Source organism: Sardina pilchardus, chromosome 10, assembly GCF_963854185.1.
Source record: "Sardina pilchardus chromosome 10, fSarPil1.1, whole genome shotgun sequence".
Classification (NCBI taxonomy): Eukaryota; Metazoa; Chordata; class Actinopteri; order Clupeiformes; family Clupeidae; genus Sardina; species Sardina pilchardus.
In genome coordinates, this window is record NC_085003.1 from 19,794,667 (window position 1) to 19,819,523 (window position 24,857).

General features: G+C 46.3%; 3 protein-coding genes across 5 annotated transcripts in view; 2 read left to right on the top strand and 1 right to left on the bottom strand.

Annotated features, from left to right (window-relative positions):
* Positions 1 to 3,227, top strand: part of cry2 (cryptochrome circadian regulator 2) — a 29,240-nt gene extending 26,013 nt beyond the window's left edge. Inside the window, exon 12 of the mRNA XM_062546907.1 lies at positions 103 to 3,227. The gene's annotated coding sequence lies outside the window, so the exon portion shown is untranslated. The remainder of the gene's footprint in view (positions 1 to 102) is intronic.
* Positions 3,228 to 4,977: 1,750 nt separating this feature from the next.
* Positions 4,978 to 18,766, top strand: mapk8ip1a (mitogen-activated protein kinase 8 interacting protein 1a). Of its 2 annotated transcripts, XM_062548293.1 has the most exons (12): positions 4,978 to 5,056; positions 6,047 to 6,158; positions 8,354 to 8,755; positions 11,899 to 11,980; positions 12,286 to 13,656; positions 14,379 to 14,454; positions 15,680 to 15,852; positions 16,087 to 16,190; positions 16,308 to 16,424; positions 16,911 to 16,981; positions 17,106 to 17,204; positions 17,389 to 18,766. In XM_062548293.1, exons 1-12 carry the CDS (start codon positions 4,986 to 4,988, stop codon positions 17,459 to 17,461), a joined length of 2,751 nt encoding a protein of 916 aa, XP_062404277.1. In that variant the 5' UTR covers positions 4,978 to 4,985; the 3' UTR covers positions 17,462 to 18,766. The 2 variants fall into 2 exon arrangements, with proteins under 2 accessions (XP_062404277.1, XP_062404275.1); XM_062548291.1 differs by lacking the exons at positions 4,978 to 5,056; positions 6,047 to 6,158 and adding an exon at positions 15,119 to 15,130 and having other exon boundaries at positions 7,626 to 8,755.
* Positions 18,767 to 19,199: 433 nt separating this feature from the next.
* On the bottom strand, positions 19,200 to 23,721 carry cstpp1 (centriolar satellite-associated tubulin polyglutamylase complex regulator 1). 2 transcript variants are annotated; one of them, XM_062547210.1, is made up of 9 exons: positions 23,530 to 23,721; positions 23,119 to 23,221; positions 22,453 to 22,583; positions 22,265 to 22,349; positions 22,048 to 22,133; positions 21,323 to 21,518; positions 20,730 to 20,839; positions 20,079 to 20,142; positions 19,200 to 19,826 (listed from the first exon to the last, which is right to left on the bottom strand). In XM_062547210.1, exons 1-9 carry the CDS (start codon positions 23,570 to 23,572, stop codon positions 19,661 to 19,663), a joined length of 984 nt encoding a protein of 327 aa, XP_062403194.1. In that variant the 5' UTR covers positions 23,573 to 23,721; the 3' UTR covers positions 19,200 to 19,660. The 2 variants fall into 2 exon arrangements, with proteins under 2 accessions (XP_062403194.1, XP_062403193.1); XM_062547209.1 differs by having other exon boundaries at positions 23,119 to 23,224.
* Between the last annotated feature and the right edge of the window lie 1,136 nt (positions 23,722 to 24,857).

A 24,857-nucleotide genomic window follows, 5' to 3' on the forward strand; every position in this document is an offset into this window, starting at 1 on the left:
CATGACCTCATTTGCTTAGTTACTGAGTGATCAGTTATATTACTACTGTAAGTAATCAGCTGTTTGACTTCAGATTGATTTCCCCCCTTGGTCTTTGTTTAGACACACATCAGATGGCGTCTCTGAGAAGAAGCAGGAGATGCACTGATGGCAGCGGTGGCCTGTGATGAAGGAGGCCCTTTATGGGACGAGGTGCGGATCCTGTCTGCTGGTGGAGGTGGCCCCTGATGTCTGACGCTCCGCATATCCCTCAGACGAGGCATGAAGGAGAGATGCCTGGCCTTGCCTTGCCTTGCCTGGCCTGGCCACTCCACGCGGCTTGTGTTGCATTGCAGAAAAAGATCAGCAGCAAAAGTGGCGCCTGAAGACATCACATGAGCTGTGCCATTGCCAACTTGACTGTGACTGTGTGATAGGAGCTGGAGTGAGAGAGCTGGTGCTCCTCTGGCTCCTTGTCTCTGGGGTGTTGCCCTGATCTGCTCCTGTCCTGTAGGGTCACCCTGATCTGCTCCTGTCCTGTAGGGTCACCCTGATCTGCTCCTGTCCTGTAGGGTCCCCCTGATCTGCTCCTGTCCTGTAGGGTCACCCTGATCTGCTCCTGTCCTGTAGGGTCACCCTGATCTGCTCCTGTCCTGTAGGGTCCCCCTGATCTGCTCCTGTCCTGTAGGGTCCCCCTGATCTGCTCCTGTCCTGTAGGGTCACCCTGGTCATGTGTCTGCTGTGTGAATGTCAACTGGAGGGGAATCCCCTCATAGCAGTATCAGAACCCCTTTGTAGCTAGCGCTGTCTGCCTGCAGATTACGCTAACGCTATCATGCTGTAACACAACTACTGCCAGCTAACACGAGGCAAAGGGCTTCTGGTCAAGCAGTCGTCAGAGTAGGTTCTTGGAGATGGAGTGATTGTTGAATCAGATTCTAAACTAAAAAACAGAAACTAAAAGCGGACAATCTGGCAATAGTTTCGTTGTAACCAAAGATTTTTACATTGGACAGCTGCAACTGTAAGCGGAGGTATGACTAGTCCGAACGGATTGAAACGGAAATAAATCCCTCCGTGATTTTGTTATCTTGAGTTTCCACAAATTCATGCAAATTCAAAGATTTTCCTTATTTTCCTGCGGGTTATTTTCTCTTTTTGCCAAAAAAGTATTTGAAAAACTGCAGTGCAATATTCTTTTTGATTGAATGTATTTTATTTAAAGGGGCCTTGTGTCGAATTATGTGGGATTTGAGTTGTCTTGTTTGCATCACTAAATTTTCAATGGTGCTCTTCCATTGACTTGCATTGTATTGCACTGAGGTACAAAGTGATATTTCAACAATACGGTCTGAACAGCGTCTGAAGCATGCTAGCTTTGGGTGCAGAGCATAGCCGTTTTTGACATGGCATCAAAAAAGTTGCTTCTTCGCATTCTGTTGCTATGTCTAGGTCTTGTTTGAATGTTTTAGAACCACACATTGCCCATTTAACTCAAAATCCACACAACTGTTGATTTAGTTCATTTGGGTCCATGGTGATCTCCACAAACCCTTGGAAAATCCTGAAGGAACTGAAATGTTTTTCCTTTTTAGATGGTAGAGGACCATGTTGAAGAAGATTTGTTTTTACTTTTTAACGAGATTTGGAAAAGGCAATGGCATTAATCTGTTAACTAAGTGGGGAATCTGGATATTTAGTGCACATGTGCAGACAATTGGTAACACTTGATTTTAATGTGTCGCTGTTACAGTGTACCTACCTAATTAGGTACAGTGGTACAACCTGTGTAACAACATGTACTAAAATGTACTAGCATTGTACTTGCATTATGTATTTGTGGGTACCTACATATAGTTGTTACATTGTAATACTCAGTGCTTTTACAAAACTTTGCCAATTTGCCTACATTTTTCATTAGAGGCAAAGGGTTGACCTGAGACCTGCTGGATGGGGTAGATCTGGTCATGATAGATTTAATATACAAACCAGTCTTAGCTCCAGTCAAGGCCTCATTGTCATCAGTGTACATGTACACATTTGATCTTGACATGTAGGCTAAATCCCATCATTCTTATTGTTAATAACGGTAACATTTTTTGTTGGCAGCCTGCTGGCCTGAAATTGGACCGTATAAGTTGCAGTGTTGTGAAGAGGTTGGTTAGCTGAGCCTGAATGCAAGATGCACTAATGCCACAGCAATAAGCAGCAGCCAACCCTAGCCATTCACTTGGGCAATGTGTTCTTTAATTCAACGCCAGTCTAAAAGTACGATATTTTTGCCAAAACGTTTGAAAGCAGCAAATCTAATATTTTGCCAGGAGTTTGATCAAATAGCGTTAACATAATTTTACCAGCACCTTGTCCAATAGTCACTCCCTCTCAGAAAATTCCAGAACACCTCTGATGTCTTGGAACTCTCCATCAGCCGCTCCCCAAAACAGGTCATGCCTATCGCAGATTAAGACAAAATCAATAAGAGCGTGTTGTGCCTAGCTAGAGATATACAAGCGCATAAGTTTAGCTGATGTACAAACTAAGCACTTTCAATTTTGAATATGTAGTTTTCTTTGCTCTGTCTATATGTGACGTGTCTGAGGTCTTAGCCAGATTAGAGGTGCATGCGTTGTGCGTTTGCTCCGAAGCGCTTTCAGAGAAGGCCTCCAAACCCAGCTGTGCGCCAGCGGCAGGTTTGGTGTGCACCTGACTCGGAATGAATCCCATCCCTACCACACACGCGTGTGCCTGTCTGTGTGTCCTTTTTGCATTCTGATGCCCTCTTGTACATGAACCCCCCCCCCCCCCCTTCAAACTGTGCCTCGTCGCTCACACAGCACCTTCAGATGAGAAGCATTGCAGCAGTTTGACAAAGTAGATGCAAATCATATGATTGCCATTGCCATATTACCCCCTCCCCGAATACAATTTGTCCTTGGCCATCAATAGCTTTGAAATGGTCATCAAATCATTGTACATTCCACGCAGATGTGTACGTTCAAAGTCATTTGCTTTCTTTTAAGCTTTGTGGAATAGTTTTATTTATTATTTTTTTGTATTGTACAAAAGAGTTTATTTTCATTAAAGCGCTGATGGAATTGTCACCCACTTTGTCTATAGGCAGTAATTTATGAGCGCCTTCACACACTACCTGCATCAACCTGCATCTAAGACCATCTGTGGGATATATTGCATCCAGTATTCTTTCTGTAGGATACAATATATCAAATAAATTCCTTAAAATTTGAAAATGTGAGTTTATTTTTCTTTCACTCTTTTTCCCCCCATGCTTTTAGGTACTGTGCTATACCACTAGATGGCAGCATTTGATCATCTTCCTCATTTAGCAGAATGAAATGAGCACCCAGCTTTTTGCTGGTTTCTGTGTTTATTTTTTGAACGGCATTGATGAAGGTGAATTTCTGTTTTCCTTTTCTCATCTGTGTTTATTTGTATAATTGGTGCTTAACAACATATCCTCTCTAATTCATAGATAAATACCATGCCAATAAAATAAGGGTATGGGAACAGCAGGAATTTTCAAAGTGTGTTATAGACTACAATATTTTTGTGTGTTATAGACTAGTACTGTAGACTGGAATGTGTTGAAGGCACGATACACTGCACTTTAGCTTGTTACAAGACCTTATACGTGCCTGTCATTTCAGCTGCCTGCATGTCATTGTTTCTTAATTCTGCCACACTTGACTGGTCCCGTTCCAAAGCCGTTAATGACTTGAGGAAGGTGTGTTGTGCTTATCAGAGCCCTAAAAGAATGGGAGCGCTGCAGTGGTGCTGGGGATGCAGCCCTGCTCTGTGTGTGTCCACGCCACGGCCGGCCCTGTCGCTGGTGTCCAAAGCCAGCTGTGTGTGTGTCCAGGGGCGGCCCTGTCGGGGGCCAGCTGTGTGGGGGCTGCTGCCTCTGCGTCTGGCTGCACGGGTGTGGAGAGTCCAGCAGGAGCACTGACCTGATCAGCCCTGTGCATCAGCCCTGTCCTCAGATGCCCACCTCACCTCCCTCAGAGGCATCATTCTCTCCCTTCTCCTTTGTCTTTTTCTCCTCTTTAGTTCACTCTCTCTTTGACATACTTTCTGTTGAAGGGAACTGAGAAGACATTAAGCTGTGAAATAAATGTAATAGATGTCCTCCATTTCCCCTTTTTATTTAGTCTAAATGACACCTACTGTACGGCCAAACCATGTTCCCCCAGTCATCACTTAGCCCAGGCCTGAAGTGAAAGCTCAGTACTTGCAGCAGCAAATTAAAGGTTGAGAGGCCAGAAACAGAATCCTCCTGTTTCAGCAGAGGCACAGTGCTGCTGCTTATTTCCAGCCGGATCAGTGCTCATTGATCAGGGCCACAGCCTCCCTCTGTCTGCTGCTCCCCTCCGCCTCCCTCTGTCTGCTGCTCTGCTCCGCTATGCTCTGCTCTGCTCTGCTCTGCTCTGCTCTCTGCTGGGCTGGGCTGGGCCACTCTCCCATGGTGGCGGCAACTTGAGCTGCATCGATTGGGCCTATCCATCATAGCAGTGGCAGGCTTTTAACGGGAGTGCCCTGTACAAAGCAGTCTCTCCCTCTCTCTCTCTCTCTCTCTCCCTCTCCCTCCCTCTGTCTCTTTCTCCCTCCCTCTCTCACTCACCCCTCCTCCTGGTCCCTCCCTTCCGAGCTGGTTTTCCCCCCGTCGGTGACTTTCCCAGGCACGAGGGAGCAGACAGGAGTGCTGGAGAGGAGCCTGCTGCACACTCGCCTCTGAGCATCACCATCATCACCATCACCGCCACCACCACCACCATCACCACCACCGCCACCTCGTGCTGCTGGAAGAACAGGCGTGCTCCGCTGCTCCACCCTGCGAGTCTGTGTGTGTGTGCGTGTGTGTGTGTGTGTGTATGTGTGTGAGAGTGGGTGCATGTGCCTGGGATGCTCCACGCTGAGGAGGGAGGGAAGTGGCCGCTAATTGCCCCTGGTCATTCGATCCCCGCCGCCCCGTGGTCTGCTGCCCCAGCTAGATGGTGCTCAGCCTGGCCATGGAGCCCAACGAGGACGGCGAGAGCTGGGTGGAGGAGCAGTGGGAGAAATGGTACAGTAGAGCTGGGCACTGGCAGGCTCCCCGCGGGCCTCACCTCAGCCCTGGCTTTGGACCAGCCATTTATTCTCTACTTACTATCACTATATGCTGCTTATTTAGGTTATAGCACACTAGCTAGTGTTAAGAGTGGATTATTTAAATCACTATGTGGTGGTTGTTTAGGTTATAGCACACTAGTGTTAAGAGTGGATGGTTTGGATCACTATATGTATGGTGGTTGTTTAGGTTATAGCACACTAGGTAGTGTTAAGAGTGGATGGTTTGGATCACTATATGGTGGTTGTTTAGGTTATAGCACACTATAGTGTTAAGAGTGGATTATTTAAATCACTATATGGTGGTTGTTTAGGTTGTAGCACACTAGGTAGTACAAGAGTGGATTATTTAAATCACTATATGGTGGTTGTTTAGGTTATAGCAAACTAGGTAGTGTTAAGAGTGGATGTTTTGAACACAAGGTAGTTGTGTGTTTGCTTCGGTGCGGTGAATCTCCTGTTTAGATGAGCGAGATGGAACTTGCATGTGATGTGTTGTCTGTGCTAGAGTTGCTGTGTGTGTGTTGTGTTGTTTTCCATCCTGCAGGCTGGAGGGCTTCCTCCTCCTGCTCATAACATTCTGCCTGTGAGCTCTGCATTTCTAACCAAGCAATTAGTCAGAGCAATAAGAGCCTTCAAGGTCTCCATCGCATCGACTAGCGTTTTTCTTCCTGTAATCATACCATACTGCAAAACACATGCAAAACTGTTGTATTAGATCCATTTCCACATAGATTCAATATAATTATAAATATGCTCATATTGCTTCATGTATTGCTTTTTCTTTTAAGAAAATAATAAGTTATTTCATTGATTGTAATTGTTAAATAAGTGCATGGTGGTATCTTCTTTGGTGTATTCTGCCATGTGCCATTGGCTTCAGATCAAGTGTGAGTTCAGGGGCTGTCCAGAGGAGCTGGCCCATCGCTGTGTGTGCACTCTTTAGGTTGACCCACGACATCAGTCTGGAGGAGTACGAGGATGACGACCTGTCCGAGGTCACCGAGATCGGCGATGAGCATGCGCCCAGTCCCACCTACTGCACCGTGGACCTCAACGTACGTAAGAGGAGAACACTCCCGGGGACGCCATACACTACTCACACTCCCATCACGCCTTAAAGGGACACTTCACCGATTAGCATTAAGCTTTGTATCTTTAGAAAACCAGTCATGTTTTTGAATGGTCGTGCATCATTCCCTCAGTTTGCCTTGAGATGGGAGAGATACGGATTTCAATGTTGGACTTCCTGCTTTCAATGATGTAAAAATCATCATTTTACATCATTGAAAGCAGGAAGTCCTATTCATGGGTTTCATCGAAATCCGTATTTCTCCCATCTCAAGGCAAATTGAGGGAATGATGCACGACCATTCAAAAACATGACTGGTTTTCTAAAGATACAAAGCTTAATGCTAATCGGTGAAGAGTCCCTTTAACTGACCACTATTTAGGTGTTGGCTAACTGACCACTATTTAGGTGTTGGCTAACTGACCACTATTCAGGTGTTGATATAGCTACACACAATCAGTTAGTGTCTTGTCTACCCTAATAATGCAAAGGTACACAACGTGAGGTGCAGACAAGACCTCTCTAATGTGGGTCAAATGGGGATGACTTCATCTCAGGTTAATCTTTTGATAGCTGACATCCAATCTATACAACTAGCCATTGTCGTGTACATCCAAACACACTTCTCTATTACTCTCTCTCTCTCTCTCTCTCTCTCTCTCTCTCTCTCTCTACCATGTGCAATAATTGGTCCACTGGTAGCTGTCACATCTGTTCACAGTGATCCCAATTCACTCAAGGGGATGGGGAATCTCGTTAAAATACGTCATCGTTGATCACTCTATTGCTAGGGCTCAAAGGACCGGAGCCGTGCTGGGCTTATCCTAGAAGGAATCAGATCTGTTGCATCTGTGTTTGTATCTATTTCTCTCAGTGTCAGCCTGGGATTCTTGTTTTAGTGTGTGTGTGTGTGTTTGTCACCCCAGGGTTTGTGCTTGTCGGCTCTCACACAGAGAACCCCCCCCCCCCCTTCTCTCTCTCCCCCTCCCCTCTTTGTCGGCTCCCCCACTCTGGCCCGCCCCCCCCGCCTGTCGTCATGGTGTCACCTAGTAACGTGAGGGATGGAGTCCGGCAGCCTGGTTGGAGACGGTGGGCAGGCGTGAGTGTGTGAAGGCTCCCAGAGCTCCTCAGACAGACTGGAGCGTTTTGATCCTCATTACGGTGATGGATTAAGCCAGAGTCTGCACACACAGTTTATTATCTAGTGCATCTGCTCCAGATAGATGCTCAGGATGTGCTGTGTCTTCTCTCCCAGACAGGTCTCCCTCTCCCCGCCATCTTTTATTCATATGTCGGAAAACATGGAGAGAGGGCTGTTGGGGGGGGGGGGGGGGGCAGGTTATTGGGGGCTAGCGAAGGTTATGGGAGGTGGGACTGCCGTGTCAGAGGAGAGGAGAGGAGAGGAGAGGAGAGGAGAGGAGCGGAGCGGAGCGGAGAGTGCCCTGTTGATTTAGAGATGGGCAGAATGAGAGAATAGGAGCAGAGTAGGCACAGCCATGCTGTCAGTAGGCTAAAGCCATGATGAGATTACTGACAGACACACACACGCACACACGCACGGCACACAGACCACAGCCAAGCAGGTCAGTGGACATGGACTCAGAGAGCAGCCCTGGGAGTAATAGAGCCCTTATCGCTCTTGTTGTTTTCCATGAGGAGTAGTACATTTCCTGCTTTAGTTAGAGTGTTTCTGAGTGTAGCTCCTAAGAAAAGGCAGATCTGGTCTGATGTTCTTATTGTTGTCAGTGAGAGGATGGCCCCTGACAGTGGCACAGATGTGTCTGCTTTATTTGTGCGCTGTGCTGTTTATTGTTCTCTGATTGAATTAGAGTCGCCGGCAGCAGAGAGAGAAGGAAGACGACCAGCCTGGTGATGTCATGCCGGGCTGTGATTGGCTCGTTCGCTCTTGCTCTCTCCCCCACAGCTTCACTCTCCTCTCTGCAGCCACCTCCCTCCCTCCCTCCTTCACACTCTCTGCCTCTCCCTCTCTTTCTCTCTCTCTCTCTCTCCCTCCCTCCCTCCTTCACACTCTCAGCCTCTCCCTCTCCCTCTCTCTCTTTCTCCCTCCCTCCCTCCTTCACACTCTCAGCCTCTCCCTCTCCCTCTCCCTCTCTCTCTCTCTCTCTCTCCCTCTCCCTCCCTCCCTCCTGACTCTCGATGCTGCCTGCCTGATCTTCCCAGGGTCACATGACTGAGGCAGCCAATGGGGCGGCCGGGCTGGCGGAGAGGAGGAGGGGGGCGGTGGAGCTGCAGTCGGAGATGCTCCACTTGGACCTGATCGATGCAGAGGAGGGTGGGATCCAGGAAGACGACGAGCGGCAGCAGCAGGAGGAAGAGGAGCCGAGGAGGAGGAGGACCGCCACCACGAGCACGACGACCACCACCACGACGACGAGGAGGAGGAAGGAGGCCGTCCATGCGGGCCGGCAGCCCACACGCCAGCCGCGGGAGGGGCCAGGGGGAGCCGCGCCGCCCGACCTCCGACAACCTCTGCTGAGGGAGCCAGCCCCCGCCACCATGGACACGTACCGGCCCAAGAGGCCCACCACCCTCAACCTCTTCCCCCAGGTGCCTCGCACTCAGGTGAGGGGGTTTGGGGAGGGAGGGAGGGTGGGGACAGCAGGCCTGCTTCCTTTCCCCGTCGGCTGTTTACCTTTGCATCCATCTGTTCTGAGCGGCTCCGACAGGGAGGGGTGTGGATGTGGATGGTAGATGTGGATGGTGGATGGTGGGGAGAGAAGGTGTCTATGGCAGCAGCGAGCGGGAGCTCCAGCAGCCTCCCAGGCTAGGATTTCACCGAGCTCCATACAGTACATGATGTCTGTTTACTGACCTGAATACATACTGAATATGCTTGAATGGGGAGCGTGTCGTGTCTAGCTCAGGTGACTAGTGTTGTGTCCTGCTGCTTCAGCTCTGTAAGGATGTTCCTGTTTATGAATTCTCAGTGTTTCCCTATGCTGTGACAGGCTATGATGATCTATTGTATTTTCATTATGGGATCCTGACAGGTTTAGAGTGGTCTGTGGTGAATCTGCAAAGGACTGGAATCACCATTTTGTGGATTGTTCAGCATTGATCGTATTGTATTTAGAGGTATTAAATTAGGGCATCCGGCCAAGCTGTCCCTGCCCTGCCATAAAGGCCATCTGAGGCTTGTGTGTGTGTGTGTGTGTGTGTGTGCGGCCTGCTGTTGCCTCACCTGACTGATGACTCTGAGGCCTTTTGTTATGGTGGAGCCCACAGGCAGTACTCTGAGTTGAGTGCACAGTGAGGAGAGTCCTGTCATTCCACGCAAGGACCAAGGGGATGATTCAAGTAATTGGCCGTGCAAAGGCCTGTGTGCCCAGCAGAACACAGCTCCATCCACACTGCACACTGTAGGGGCTGGAGAGGAGATTCTCCCTCTCTTATTATTATGGTCTATAGTGTGGGCTCTGCTGTCACGCGTTTTAACTTCTAGACTTCAAGATAATGCAGCACAAGTGAATGGGCTGCTAGCTTCAAAGCAGCTGTGTCGAGTGCTTGATAGTCCCTCTGAATATATTATGGATATTAAAATGTAATCCTGACTATGACCGTGGGTGTAGATTTGAGGTGGGATCTCTCACAAATTAATCTCGTTAAGAAGGAGATATCGCTAAAACATCTCTCTGAAGTCTCCACTCATTGATCAGTGAGGGTTAGGGATCATTATAATGTCGGATTAAAGGACTTTCTGTCAGCATTTGTGAACAGTTCATCAGCGGCGCTAAATCCATAATTTCCTCTAACAGCAGGATGTACTGTGGGTCTTCAATGATGTTCTCTGGATCTAAGGTTCCCCCCATGTCCATGTTCTCTCCCATGTTCTGCCTGCTCTGGCATGGTTCCTTAGCGTTCAGCACATCCAGGTCAGCAGACCTGTTGCTGCTTCAGGCATGGAAGCAGGGCATCTCCAGTAATCCCTAATCCTGGCCGTGTCAGCTCCACAGGCGGGCAGGCAGGGACACGGGCGGGCGGGCGGGCGGGCGGGCGGGCGGGCGCTCGTGGGCCTCTGCCATAGCTCGTCAGCTCAAAGGGCATGATGGGCATTAGAAGGTCGCTAATTCTCCCTCCCGCTCAATCTGGAGGGCGTTACATCTGAGGCAAACAAATCGACGTCCACAAGGGGTGTTGTGGAATGGGCAGGATTTGGGTGGTGGATTTGCGTGTGACTGTGCTGAAAGCATGTGGACGGTAGATTGGGTGCTCGTTTCAGCAGCTCTTAGTTTCTATGGTTCCCCTCAGATGTCCCTAAAACAAAGCCATAGGGTTTTAAGATATTGATATTGATATCGGTTGTTGAAGTTTGGGCCCGATGACGTGGTGGCTGTGGTCAGATGCACTCGGCCACGTGTGGAGTCACACCCTCGATCTCCCCACCCTGTCACCATCCTCGTCTCCATGACGCCCAAGTCCTGATGAGATGGCAACAGCTGTTATTACACCCATGAGTCGTGAAAACCCGGCAGAGGGAGGAATAGGCTCCCCCTCTTTCCCCCTCTCCCATAATCACGCTCTCTTTCTCTCTCTCTCTCTCTCTTTCTCTCTCTCTCTCTCTCTCTATCTCTCCTAGACTCGTCTCCCACTTTAGCTTTCTCTTTCATTGTCTGTGACGGAAGCGTAGCCTCTCTCCGTCTCTGTTTCTGTTTCTCTCCTTCTCTCTCTCTCTCTCTCTGTCTCTCTCTCTCTCACTCCCTCCCTCTCTCCGCTATGACTTCCCAGAAGACTGTGACGTCAGCACTGCACCCTGTAGGCCTGAGTCACAGCTAGTGCAGACATTGATTGGAGATGTTTGGCAGCAGATTGGCATCACTTTACTGCCTCCGCACGCCGCGTCTGCGTTATGCCACGCGATGATACCAGGCAGGGAACCAGAAGGGCAAAGCCCTTTAGAAAAACAGAGGAAATGGGAAAACATTTCAGTGCAGAAAATCACAATATGGGCCTGTTTACTCTACATGTACAGTGCTCTGCATAGGTGAATACATGCTAACGTTGACTTAAAAGAGGGATACAAAAATAATCTTTTGGAAATTGATCTTAATGCCTTAATTAAAAAGATATTGATATAATAAAGTTCCTAATTAAGTTCCCTTGGCCTTTGGAATTGAAATAGCCCCACATCATCACATACCCTTCACCATACCTAGAGACTGTGTTTTTTCAGTTAGCCTATTAGCTGGTTTGATTTGCATTGAGCTCATTGAGCATGAAACCAGCTAGTATGCTAACTGAAATAAACACCATTCCAATCTCTAGGTATGGTGAAGGGTATGTGATGATGTGGGGCAATTTTAATTCCAAAGGCCGAGGGAACTTTATCAGGATGCATCCTGAATCCATGAAATAAATGTCTGCCTCTGTGTGAATTTAACATAGGGGTGTACTCAAATATGCCCCCTGTATTTTAAGGAAGGACATTTATTTACGATACATTATTCATAACGAAAATAGATGTCCTTAAGGGTTGGATTTTTCCAAATTTTTTAAAAATAAAGACATTAAGATAAATCTCCAGACAATATTTTTTATTCCTCTTATGTATGTGTGAAAGTCAGAAAAAGGAATATGTATGTCAAAGACTAAAATGTTTGTGTGCGTTTGGGCATAGTGTATCGGGCTCCGTATATATGCCTATGCTTGAATGTACGTACTGTACTGTATGTAAAAGCATTTTCCTTTGCTTTCCCTATTGATCCCAGGACACAATAAACAATAACTCCTCTGGGGACAAGGACAGGAGGAAGGACAAGGGGAAGGACAAGGGGAAGGAGAAGTCAACAGGTGAGCTGTGAGCATAAGCACACTAGACCACAGCACAGCACAGTGCAGTGCAGATGAGATCCCTGCTGTTTGGGTTACTAAAGCCCATCATCAGGCGCACTGTACCCAGCTGCTCTTAGTGTTGCCACCTCATTTGGAGGGGCAGCTGTATTAGCCGGGGATTTACACATTCATTCTCTGAGCTTTGTGTGTGAAATGCAGCATATGCAGCCTGGATATTGGCTGTGTAATCCCGTCCCCCTTGCAGCCTGTTGCCTAATAAATAATCTTGTTTGCGTGTGTGTGTGTGTGTGTGTGTGTAACAGGGGAACAGGGTGGCGATGGAGGCAAAGGGCAGAGGGTGGACCGGACGTGCTCCAAGCGCTCCAGCGGCCCCACCTCCACTTCCACCTCCACGTCCACTCACAAGGCTGCCGGGGACGCCAAGCCTCAGAAGAAGCCCTCGACCGCTCAGCACCAGAAGCCCTCCGCAGCCAAGTCCAGCGCAGCCAAGTCCGGCACGGCCAAGCCCGCCACAGCCAAGCCCGCCACAGGGAAGCCCGGGGCAGTGAAGTCCAGCGCAGGGAAGTCCACCACCACCTCCACCACCACCACCACCACCACTGCCACTGGCGAGCCAGCCATGAGGGAGACGAGCGGGGAGCCCCTGCGGGAGCAGGTGCACAGCTGCCGGGCATCGGTGGCCAGCGTGGAGGGCAGCGTGGAGAAGGCCCACTACAACAAGGTCAACGGGAGCCGGGAGACGGTGCGCTACCCTGCCGCGCAGAACGCCGAGCGCGTGTGCAGGGAGCAGGAGCGCTACCCGCGCTACTTTGGCGGCGTCGAGATGAACTATGCGGACGGAGACGACCAGCCGGAGGAGGAAGAGGAGGAGGAGGAGGATGAGGAGGAGGAGGACGTGGTGGTCATGCGGCAACGCAGCAGCAGCAGCAGCGGCCGGCACTCCCTGTCCCAGAGCAGCGACAGCAACCGCATGTCACAGAGCAGCGACAGCAACCGCATGTCCCTGAGCTCGGACAGCGAGGCCCCTCCGCCCTGCCCGCAGCACCACCACCACCACGGCCAGCCCAAGCCCTCCATCAGCGAGGAGGACGAGGAGGACGACGGCGTCTACCCCCCCACGCCCCCCCGCCGGACAGTCAGCCTCAGCGAGGCCGTGGGCAGGGAGACGGCCTGGAGGACCATAGCGGAGGTGGACGAGGAGGAGGAGGACGATGTGGTCCTCAACGGGGCCGGAGGGGCCGTAGGGGCCGCAGAAGTGACCGCAGTGACCGCAGTGACCGCAGCTGGTGCAGGAGCAGCGGCAACAGTGGAGGCGGACGGGAAGCCTGCGGCCGCAGAGCCGGCGGTCAGCAGCTCGGACGCCAGTGGCCTGTCGTACGACTCGGTCAAGTACACGCTGGTGGTGGACGAGCACGCCAAGCTGGAGCTGGTGAGCCTCAAGCAGTGCTACAAGGCCTACCAGGACAGCGACAGTGACGACAACACCGTCTACGAGTCGGCGCTGGAGGAAGAGGAGGAGGATGAGGAGGGCAGGGAGCGGCCGCACCGGCGCCTGAAGCGAGAGCAGTCCTCGGGCCTCTCCATGGCCACCACCACCGACTCCAGCTCGGACGCGCCGCGCTCCCGCAAGTTCCGCAACGTGTTTGTTAACAAACGCGCCTCTCGCTTGTCAGGTCAGTGCCTCAGACATCCAGCCATGCAGTAACTACACAGCAGAGAACACAAACACAAATCAGAACACAACGGGTTATTCTGTAGATTTAGCTCATGACTCATTGTTGTTACTTTTCATTCAAGTGGTACCATTAATGCTTCAAATCAATTGGCTTAATGCATAGGTTGGGGCGTAGATATGGTCAGATCCCTTGCCAGATCCTGAACATGGCAACCTTTGTTAATCTTGAGTTGGCAGCCATCACATTTATCCTGTAGTGTTTTTTAATGGAAGGATAGTATTATCAATCTTTCACTGGATGTAAATTGAAGGCTTTTTAATAGCAATTACTTTGTAAATGGACTCCTTTAGATATATATACTGGTGATGTGACTCTGGTACAATCTTCTGGTTTTCTGAGCAGACTATCACTGAGTGGTAATATTCAGCGCTGCTAAAATAAGAAATATAAAGAGTAAGCATATGGATACATGAGAGAGGACTGGACTGGGGAAGTGCAAGGACATCAGAGGAGATGGCAGTGGCCCAGGAACAGAGCCATGTGGCAGAGCTAGAACAATGCCAGCTCTCTTAAAAACTCCCCTCGTTCCCTGGAGCGCCAACTAATGTTTGCACCCTCAAAGCGGATTGAGAAGAACTTAGCCTGACCAGCACGCTTCAGCATTGTGAAGGGAACGTGAGCTGAAGCTCAAAAGGCCTGTGATGATGTGTTGGCTCCAGGTGCAGAGACGTTTGGCCTGTTCTCCTGTGTCATCGCTGGGGAGGAGCGGGAGCAGAGTCACAGAGCAGTCTTCAGGTAGGACCAGCCAGCGCTCACAACACCACTGTGTCATTTGGACTCCTTTTTTTATTTTTTTTATTTTTTTTATTATATAAATGACACACAAAGATGCACCATGACAACATTGACAACGTTTGTCTGTTTACAGAGCTACTTAATTATAACTAGATATATTGAGCAGCAACAGTTCACAATTATTACAAGAAGCATAAATAGTAGTGTCAGAATTCATTGGCTGAGGGATCAGCACTGGAAATATTGCAGAAAAGGGGACCATGAGTTTTCCTAAGATGTTATGTTGTTTTTCAGAGATGCAGTAAGCTTTTCTAGGTTTGAATGATTAGTTAAAAGATTGAGCCATTGATTTATAGAGTCTGCATTTGGACTGGAGATGTGTAATCTAGTTGCGCACACACACTTTGTGCACATGGGTTTATCTGAAATATTATGCAGCCTTATGTATTGTGTGTTCCCATATTTCTTTCTGTATGCATGTTGTATGTAATGTATATTGTACACATGTATGTCTAATCTGTGTCTCTCTCCGTCTACCCGCCTGTCTGTCTCTCTGTCTCTCTGTCTACCTGCCTGTCTGTCTCTCTGTCTGTCTGTCTGCCTCCCTGTCTGCCTGCCTGCCTGCCTGTCTGTCTCTCTGGCTGCGTGTTTATTTGTCTGTCAGTGCTGACTATAAGTAATTTTACATTTACACAAAGTGTACACAATATTGATCTAGTGCCTCACTTTATGATTGATTATAGTGTTTTCAGCATTTTAGTGCTATAGCTTTTTTAAAGCATTTTAGGCTTAGAGTTAGTCCCAAATAGTAATAAAGCAGTTTTTACTTTGACATGTTTTCAGGTTCTCAAATTGTGCGCCTAGTATTGCATTCTGATGTGTTGTGCAGGATAAGATGTCTTCATGCTGTTCTGTGAAGCGTGTTTATTTGGCATGAGGGTAAATGCCTGTGAGTGGCACAGGCTTGTAAAAGTTGTGTTGAATTGTGGATGTAAATCACATCCAAAAGCAAAGTGGCCGGTGTATCCAATTGGAATATACAAATCCTGTGTCGTCATTGATGAATCATGTGGGTAGCATACCCTCAGGAGCCACATGCTTTCATGGCATGGGTTTATGGGCGCAGGTTTATGGGCGCGGGTGGCGCTGGGGTCTGTGTGTGTGTGTGTGCTGCCCTGGGCCGTGGCGCTGAGGTCTGTGTGTGTGTGTGTGCTGCCCTGGGCAGGTTCGTCCCGCGTCACGAGGACGAGCTGGAGCTGGAGGCGGACGACCCGCTGCTGCTGGAGGCCGAGGCGGAGGACCTGTGGTGCGAGGCCTACAACATGCGCACGGGCGCACGCGGCATCTTCCCCGCCTTCTACGCCGTCAAGGTTGCCAAGGAGACCGTGCAAGCCAAAGGTTCAGGACCATTTGACTTTCAAAGTGAATTCATGGCATTTTAAACCCAGTACATGGTGATATATAGTGGTTAGATAGTTCTCACAGTAAATGGGCAAAGGTTTGAGTTCTCTTTTTCTCTTTGTATGGATTTAATGACAATTAACCTGCGTTGTTGCATTGAGGTCAAGTGTGCATATTCTGAAGTTTGATTCAATAACATTTTAATTATTTTTTTTTTTGTCTTTAAATCAGAGGAGAAAAATGACTGGGTGGATACCTTCTGGGTGAAATTCCTTGGCTCTGTTCAGGTGCCATATCATAAAGGAAACGATGTTCTTTGTGCAGCTATGCATAAGGTATGCCTCTTTTTCAATTGATATTCACATTTTATCCTATATTACATTCACATATCCTGTTTTTGAAACAATACAATCATGATATTCTTGATTTGCGTGGCTATCACGTGTCAACAGATTGCTACAAACAGAAGGGTGCAGATGCAGTTCAGTCCTCCTTCAATGTGCGTAGTGGAGATCAACATGAGGGGCGTGAAGATCATCGTCCAAGACGACTGCCGGACTGCAGACAGAGTACGTTGAATTCTCCCTCGTTGTGGTGCACATGGCCTGGCGTGAAGGTGCACCGGACCTTGTAGTAATCTCACAATAACAGCCCAAATCAATCCCAGTGTTTTTAAACAGATTTCTGTGCAGCCTTACGCAATTATGGCCAATGTCTTGGAAAGCAGGCGGCCTTTCTTAAGGAGACACACTGAGTGTGTCCTTTTAACGGGGCCTCCTGAGGTCACTGTGGCCGCCAAGAGGAGAGTGTGCAGTACTGCAGCAATACGCTGGCAGTAATCCCCTTGTATAACCAACTTCCTTGAGATTTGCTGGAGTTAAAGCACAACTCGTGATGTTTGAGGGTCCCTTGTCCTCTGTTCCTCCTCGGCTAGTCTCAGACCACAGACACCCTGAGCCAGACTGCGCCCGCTTGCTCTGAGCTGCCCTCAGCATCACACCGATTTGGGGAAAGGCTGAAGAGAAAGACTTAGCGCGTGTGTTCTTTCTTCACAGGGGGATAAGTGTTGTCACTTCTTCCAGCTGAAGAACATTTCATTTTGTGGATGCCATCCAAAAAACAAAAAGTAAGCACAGAAAGTTTTGCCACAGGCTCACAGTTGTTTACAGTGACAAGTAAAAAGTGTCCTTAAAAGTGTCCTCTCTCACAGTGTTGTGATAAGATTGACTGAATCTGTGTTTTCTTTGTAGGTATTTCGGGTTGATTACCAAACACCCAGCCTATCAGAGGTTTGCCTGTCACGTCTTCTTCTCAGAGGAGTCTACCACGGCCCTAGCCGAGTCTGTGGGGTGAGTCTGTCTGTTCCAGTCTGTACACCTCCACTCCTGCTCCTCCTCCAACAAGAGCAATGGCCATTCACCTTGTTTAAGCAATATTATTAACGCTTACTGAAATACTGTTTATAACAATGATCACCCATATTAGCTCTGTTGATAACTCTAAAGATACAATTCATCTGTTTCTCTTGAACAGGAAAGCATTCCAGCAGTACTACAAAGAACACATGGCGTACTCTTGTCCAACAGAAGACATCTTCCTTGAATAACACTGCACCTACTTAATGTTTTGCATCACGATAGATCATTTATAAGGTGTTGCATGATGGATAATAGAAACCCATTTAATGGTTGTTTTTACTTTGGGGTCTGGTGTAGACAAACATATAGGTTCACATCCATCTTAAGTGTCATGACATCGGCATCCGTACTACTGGAATCGCCATTTCTAACTGAGTCTACCTACCTACCTACCTACCAGCTTTATGGAAAGACCCATATCTTTATATTGCTATATTCCAGGTCTGACGTTGAGAGACATGAGAGGTAATGTTGTATAAAACATGAACAAGCAGGTTATAATGTGCAGTTCCTATCTATGGACTTAAAGCACAAGACCATACAGATGACACCGACCTCTCTCAGAGCTAGACCAGACTTCCAGGGGCCTCTTGCTCCAGCCACCCACACATGTAATTCATTGTATCTCACAGCATATAGATGGTCTCGAGATCAGTGCGAAACACATCTCCACGTCCGTTTGTAAGGCTAAGTGTTTGTCGGCACAAGCAGTGTAACACAGCCAAAAGTAAGCTGGGTTTCTCTCTCTCTCTCTCTCTCTCTCTCACTGAATGTTGACTACCCGTTGTGTTTTCTTCCTTGGCTCACGGCTAGTTGCCATGGAGCTGCTGTTCAAAACGAGTGCTAGTTTTGCCTCACTGTTAAGAGTGGGGCCTCATTGGACTCCCTGACTGCTACTATACTCCAAGCTCTTGCGTAGCCTATTAATACCAAATATATTGAATTTATTCAACTGCTCAAAAACTATTATTAAATAATATTTAAGTTGCTAAAATTAAAAGGTGAGGAGTTGAAGCTTGAACATACTGAACGATGTTTAAGGTCAGATAACGTAAAATGAATACATGGAAGCTGAATACTGGAGTGTTCGGTGTCATATGCTCATCAGCTACATCTCTGGCATTATGTGTATATAAGTGTTTCACCTGAATCTTGACAAAACCAGTGGATGTGATTGGAGAGAGATGTGTGAATAAGCCTAATGCTGAATGTCCAGTTTTAATGTGACCGTGTCTCTTTCAGTGAAGCAGAATTATGAACAATTGCAGATTATATTAATTATTTAATACTACGTTCAAAAATACCAAAAGTTATCAGCCTTGTGTCTGTGGGTGGTAGAAGTGAGGCCATGCGTGTCTTCATATCAATCATGCAAAATCACAGATTGTGCCTATTTTATTTTATTTTTGGTTGTGATTATACATTGTATATTGTCTTTTTTATTTTGAATGATTCTGTGAGCACTGTGGAACTCCTATTAAATGCTATTTGTAAAAGAATGGTAGTTTATTTGGTTTGTAACAACATCTGATGATTTCAAGGTTAATGAGGTTAAGAATATGAAAATCTGAAAGGTAATTTCAGGTACATCAGTTGTTCAGTTTTAATCAGGCAAACTCTATCTACCTAAATTAAACAAGCAATTATACATCAAGTTACTGAAACCAAGGAGACAGGGAAACACATGGTAAGTGTTATTCTTTTTAATGCAGTGATATTCCAGTGGTGATGTGATCACACAATAAATAGTTACGACAACAGAATAAATAGTTAACTCTCATAAAATTAAGAATAAAAATAGAACTTTGCACAGTATAAGGGCGTACTCACACTAGGCAATTCGTACCGTACCCGAGTACACTTTGCCCCTAAAGTCCGCTTTATTTGACCAGTGTGATCGCTTCGTTCCGTACTGGGGTACGGTACGCTAGTACGCTTCGAGGAGGTGGACTCTGGTACGGTACGCATGGAAGCACGATGTCATTAATGACGAAATAAACAATAACGTTCCAATTAACAATCACACGTTGCATAAAGATTCTAGAACACAGCAACTCAATCGTACCCAAGTACGGTTAGATATTATGCAGTGTGAGCGCAGACCAGGGACCAGAGGCAACCGTGCTCCAGTACGGTACGGGTGAAATGTACCTAGTGTGAGTGCGCCCTAATATGCAAAACCACAGAATATCTGGGATGCAATGAGTTGGACGATTACGGTAACTCCAATTCTAGCAGGACACTCTGGCTTGTTCTCCTAAAGCCGAGCCATCTCATGCCATTGCAGAGCATCCTATTGCCTCTATGGATATGAGTGAAGGAGTTCTGTTGTGGGAATGGTGTAGACTTGTGTGTGTCTGTGTAACGGGGCCATGCGGAGTGGGGCACTAGTTCTCAGAGGAATCGGTCTCCTCCGTGGAGCCGTCGCTCTCCATCTCGATCCTCTTGCGGTGATGGAGGGATTTGCGCGGCGAGGCCTTCTTGGGCAGCTCCTTGAGGCCAGTGGCGCTGCCGCTGCTGTTGGAGGTGGGGCTGATGGAGATCTGGGCGATGCTGTAGGCAGTACGGAGACCGTGTAGGCAACACATGAGTGTGCATTTATTTCAACCACACTAATCTAAATTAGTTATCCACACAATTCCACAGCCAAGCTTTCAGTTGCAACAAAGCACAATTACCTGTGCCATGTGAAGCACCATTTGAATCAAAACTCTTATCTAATGTTTAGAATATTTGAATACAGACAGTGGATAAATGATCAAGATTGTTTTTAGTGCAGGATCATGTGTGCTTGGGTTTACTCACAGTCTCTCCAGCTCTTGGTCCATCTCTGGGTCCAACAGAAGTTCAGACTTATTTGGTAAGGTTCCTTTAAAAAGTAAATGTATGATTGCCTTTACTCGTCAGTTGATACACTTCTGCAGATCACCTCTTGTAATAATGCAAGTACCCATGTATAACTAAAACAGCAGAATTGGATGTCACAAGTAGATAGAAAAGGATCTTTTAAATATAACTGCTGACTCTAATTAGCCAATGATTAAAGCCGGATTTGCTCTCGGGGTCCCCCTACAGTTGAGAAGTGTGATAATTAACAAACTAAATATGCGTTTTTTGCAACAAATTATGAACATAACTTCGATACAATATATAGGGAATGCACCGACAGCAGTCTATAGAGAGAGATCTCCAAATTCCCGTAGCATAGCAGCTTTTCCATTTCAATTTCGGAGAGGGGCAGTATTTATACCTGAGCACATGTCTAGGGGACCACTAAAATAATGGCAGTAGTGCCGTTCATCATGTTATGAGGTCTGTGCCATCAAAACAATCTTGGAAACGTTACACTAAGGTAAAAAAAAAAACTCTTAAGAGTGCCTTTAGTACAATAACTCTGGCTTTCTAAATAGGTGACAAAAAGTATGATTTATCACATGCACAGTTTGCTACTCTTACCGATATCCTGATTGATATTTTCACTTTTTGCCATGGCCATCAGGAAGCCATAGAAAGACACCCGTTGAGAATTCTCAAGTATTTCTCGAACTGCTGAGGGGGAGGGGTGGCTGAAAAACAAAGACTAGATCAATAATCTAATTAAACATAATAAGCATTTGTGTCCAACATGCTGAGAGAATACTAAATCAACTGTGCATACTAAAGCTGGTCACTATAGACTGAATGACCATTACAATAGCCTTATTATCTCCGCCAAGGAGGTTATGTTTTCATCGGGGACCGGCGTCTGTCTGTCTGTCTGTCTGTCTGTCTGCCTGTCTGTCTGTTAGCAAGATAACTCGATGGATTTCGATGATTTCTATTTCCAAGGAAGACACGATTAAATTTTGGGAGTGATCCGTAACACCGTCGGGATTCTGGAGCCGTTTATGTGTTTCGCTTAGTGGTGTAATGGCATGGTATGGCCGCGTGGTGGCGATCGGAATAGTTTAGGTTCAAATGTATGACAACCTAGGAAGAGCAATAGAGGTGGAGGTCTGCGCTCTCTGAGTGCTTTTCTAGTTCAGTACGGCTGTATGGCTTTGTCTCACCTGTGCTTGAACCTCTCACACAGGGCCTCGATGCATTCTGCAAAGATGGCCGAGTCCACGGCCTCCTGAACCTCCATGTCATCTTCAGCCACGCTGTTCAGCTGCTCCACTGAAGATGAGGTGGGGACGATCACAGTGTTGGGGCTTTTCCCCGACAGAAGGTCCTGATAAATCACTGACACACTGTCAAGGAACTCTGAGAGAGAGAGAGGGGGAGAGAGAGAGAGAGAAGAGAAAGAGATAGAATAGAAGCAGAGCAGAGTGTTTAGAGAGTGCCTGCTCAGAAGTCAGAACAGCCTGTTTGTTCATGGGCCTGGTGATCTCATCCCTTTGTCTAGTCTCATGAGTGAGTCCCTTGGGGACACAAGCAGAGGAAATCTTGCAGCTGAGGCATCTAAAAATAAAATGTGCACTGCACACAGTGCCACATGCATGGAGGTTAAGATTATTCCAGCTCAACTTCAAAACAACAACTTTACTCCAGTTACTTTAGTTTCATTGTGTCTGATGCATCCCAGGCATTTCTGGGTTGAGCATAATTAAACGGCAAATTCAAACTACACTTCAGCATTGAGACTAGCCTTACCTTTAAACAGACCCATGAATACAAAAGATCAGAGCCAATTCATGTTAACATATTAAACACATTCAGCATATCACTACGGTGTAACATGACATGTAAATCATGGTATATGAAATATAATATATTTAATTAAGTGGCATACCCTCAAAGTAAAATTTGATTTGGAAAGAATACAAGAAGTCTGAGAAGGACATCAGGCTGTCCACTGCATCATCAATCAGCACAATCCTGCAGAATAACATGTTTTGTTAAATGACAACATAGTCGCAATGAAAAGACCATGATTAATAGGTAAAGTGGACAAAAAGTCCAATAATTGACAACATCCTTAACAAACACTGAATGAGCTTGTGTCTAACCTGGCAGTGTTTTGTACCATCTCTGTTGGAAAGTCAGGACATAAGAGTTGCAGGAGTGAGCTGTACTCCGTAGCTGCCAATAGGTCTGCCGATGAAACAAAGACAGGCATGGCTCAACGGTAATTTAACACGCAGCAAATACTGGGTCTGTGTTCTCCATGTTTTACAGGCATGCATGCACGGCCTACCTCCATTTTTTCCGATTTGCCTGAAAGATCTCCAGAATATTCTAAGGAAAGACGCACGGTTGTGTGGTGTTGCTTTTATGTAGTTGAACTCTCTGAAAAGGACATGGTTGCCATTCTTCACGCTGTTAAAGCTGTAGACCAGGAAACAAGTCATTTCAGACAGTTCAAAAATAGCCATTTTCAGCATACCTGAACAGTGCAAGAGTTATTGTGCAGAATAGGCCTACTTGTCCTGCATGTTCATTCAGCACTCAACCTTGTACAGTAGTACTAGTCACAAGTCACAACACTGTTTGCATTTCGACTATTTTCTACTTTTAAATTAACAGAGAAAGAATGCCGACAAGTGCTTAATATGTATTGTATGGGAGCTCCATCAAGACATTGGTAAACAATTTCAGGTGACTTGGCTGCCATGCTGGGAGAAAGAAATGTGCATCTTCCAGTCCTTAGATATGTTTTTTAATGTAAGACATTGTCAACAGAAACACCATAAAGGTGTGTGTGTGTGTGTGTGTGTGTGTGTGTGTGTGTGTGTGTGTGTGTGTGTGTGTGTGTGTGTGTGTGTGTGTGTGTGTGTGTGTGTGTGTGTGTGCGTGTGTGTGCGCGCACTTGTTTTGGCACAAAGTAATACAGTTGTGTCAAGAGTTGCACATCATAACTTACTATTCAGCAAAATAACGGCCAACTCCAAACTGAGTGTATTCCTCCTTATGTTCAAGAAGTTGTGTAACCGCATCATTCAGATAGAGGAGAACATTCGTCTCAGCTGCTGGTGAATAAAACAGTCCAAAACAATGATGTTAGCTTGTATATCATCAATGACATAGGGTCATTATTTTATCTGCACTGGATATGCAATTGATAAGAACTGCATGCTCGGCAGCACATTATGAACACTCAAGTTTATGTTCAGTTGTGCATTTATCACCATCGTTAACCAATGGACATGTGATCAAGACATCATGCAGCAAAATGGTAAACTAACGTCAAGAGCTCCAGCTCGATGGCCTGCACTTTGCATAGCCTTGGTTCCATTCCGAACGTACTGTAGTAGGCTAGGCTAAACTCACTCACCCAGATAGTCATCCACTGAGAGTGCGAACCGATCAGAATTCATTTCGCGGTGGATGACAAAAAATGTGTGCGAGTCTGTAGAAATCCTGACATTTAATATTGGATCTATGCCCAACTCTGGTAAACGTAATCGTATCTGCTATGCGAAGATTTATCCACTGCTCAGCTGCCGTTTCTATGACATTTGAGCAACCACAACAAAAATGGCAGTGCACGTACAAAAAGGGCACCCACTGAAACAATAATGAAACAATATGTTCCTAGGTATATATATTCTAAATTATGATGGCGTTTCACCACAGTTAATTATTTAACAGTCTATGTAATTATTAACAGGGTCCATGATTGTTATTACTGTTAGTTGTGATTACTTTTTTTTTTTTTTCAATCAGATTGGCTAAAATGGACTTTCTTCATAGAACCAGGCCTACTGTAAAGTTTTCATTTCATACAAAGAGGTTATTTGGTGTGACTTTATTTGGTCATTTGATGTCAGCCAGGTGTCCATTTTCCTTTTATTCGAATTCCTATGGAAGACTGCAGTGATGAAAATCTATCATTCACGAATTAACATATTTTGAATTGAGTGTTTTATTTGTTGATGGTTTCATCCTTTAAATGTTTTAAAACATTTTATTCATAATTTGTCTTTTTATCACCGTTTACAAATTAATTCAATCTTTTAGGCTAATACTTTTTTCAATGACACGGTCCATACTCCCAGGGGCTAGTAGGCCTATGTTACTTATGATCTCTTTTTAGGTGCTTTGTCCCCATTACACACTGCTCTTCACCTTCCTTTTATGGTGTTGCCCATTACAGGGATTTTGTTGTTGTTGTTGGTTGACATTATATTACAAGGCTAGACCTCCAGAACATCTTGATTGTCTCTGTGTAATATATTGGCCTCTTATGAAGAGCTGTAGCCTGCAAAGAAATGGTATGTTGATTGTGTTCAGCTCAGTTCATTTGAGTGGGGGGGTAGTAACAGAGTAGTAAGCCTAGTCCAGTTTAGTGTTTTCATTGAATCTTAACTTCTGTTTGACAGGTGTCTTAAGTTTGCTTGTGCACCATGGCCTATATAGCCTAGGCTACATCCATATTCAACAATGAAATTAAATCATTTCAACATATCCTTCAGCCTACTTTGAAGTCATCTTGGCAAAAAAATAGTCACATGCTTTTATTTATCAAATTAATTATGTAAAAAAAATCTGCATATAGACTAGAGTAAATAGTTTGTTTGTTTAGTCTAGGCTAATCAATGGCTGACTGATGGAGAGCAATTATTCTAAGTGATTTTTTGGTGTGCTAGCCTATGCTGGACA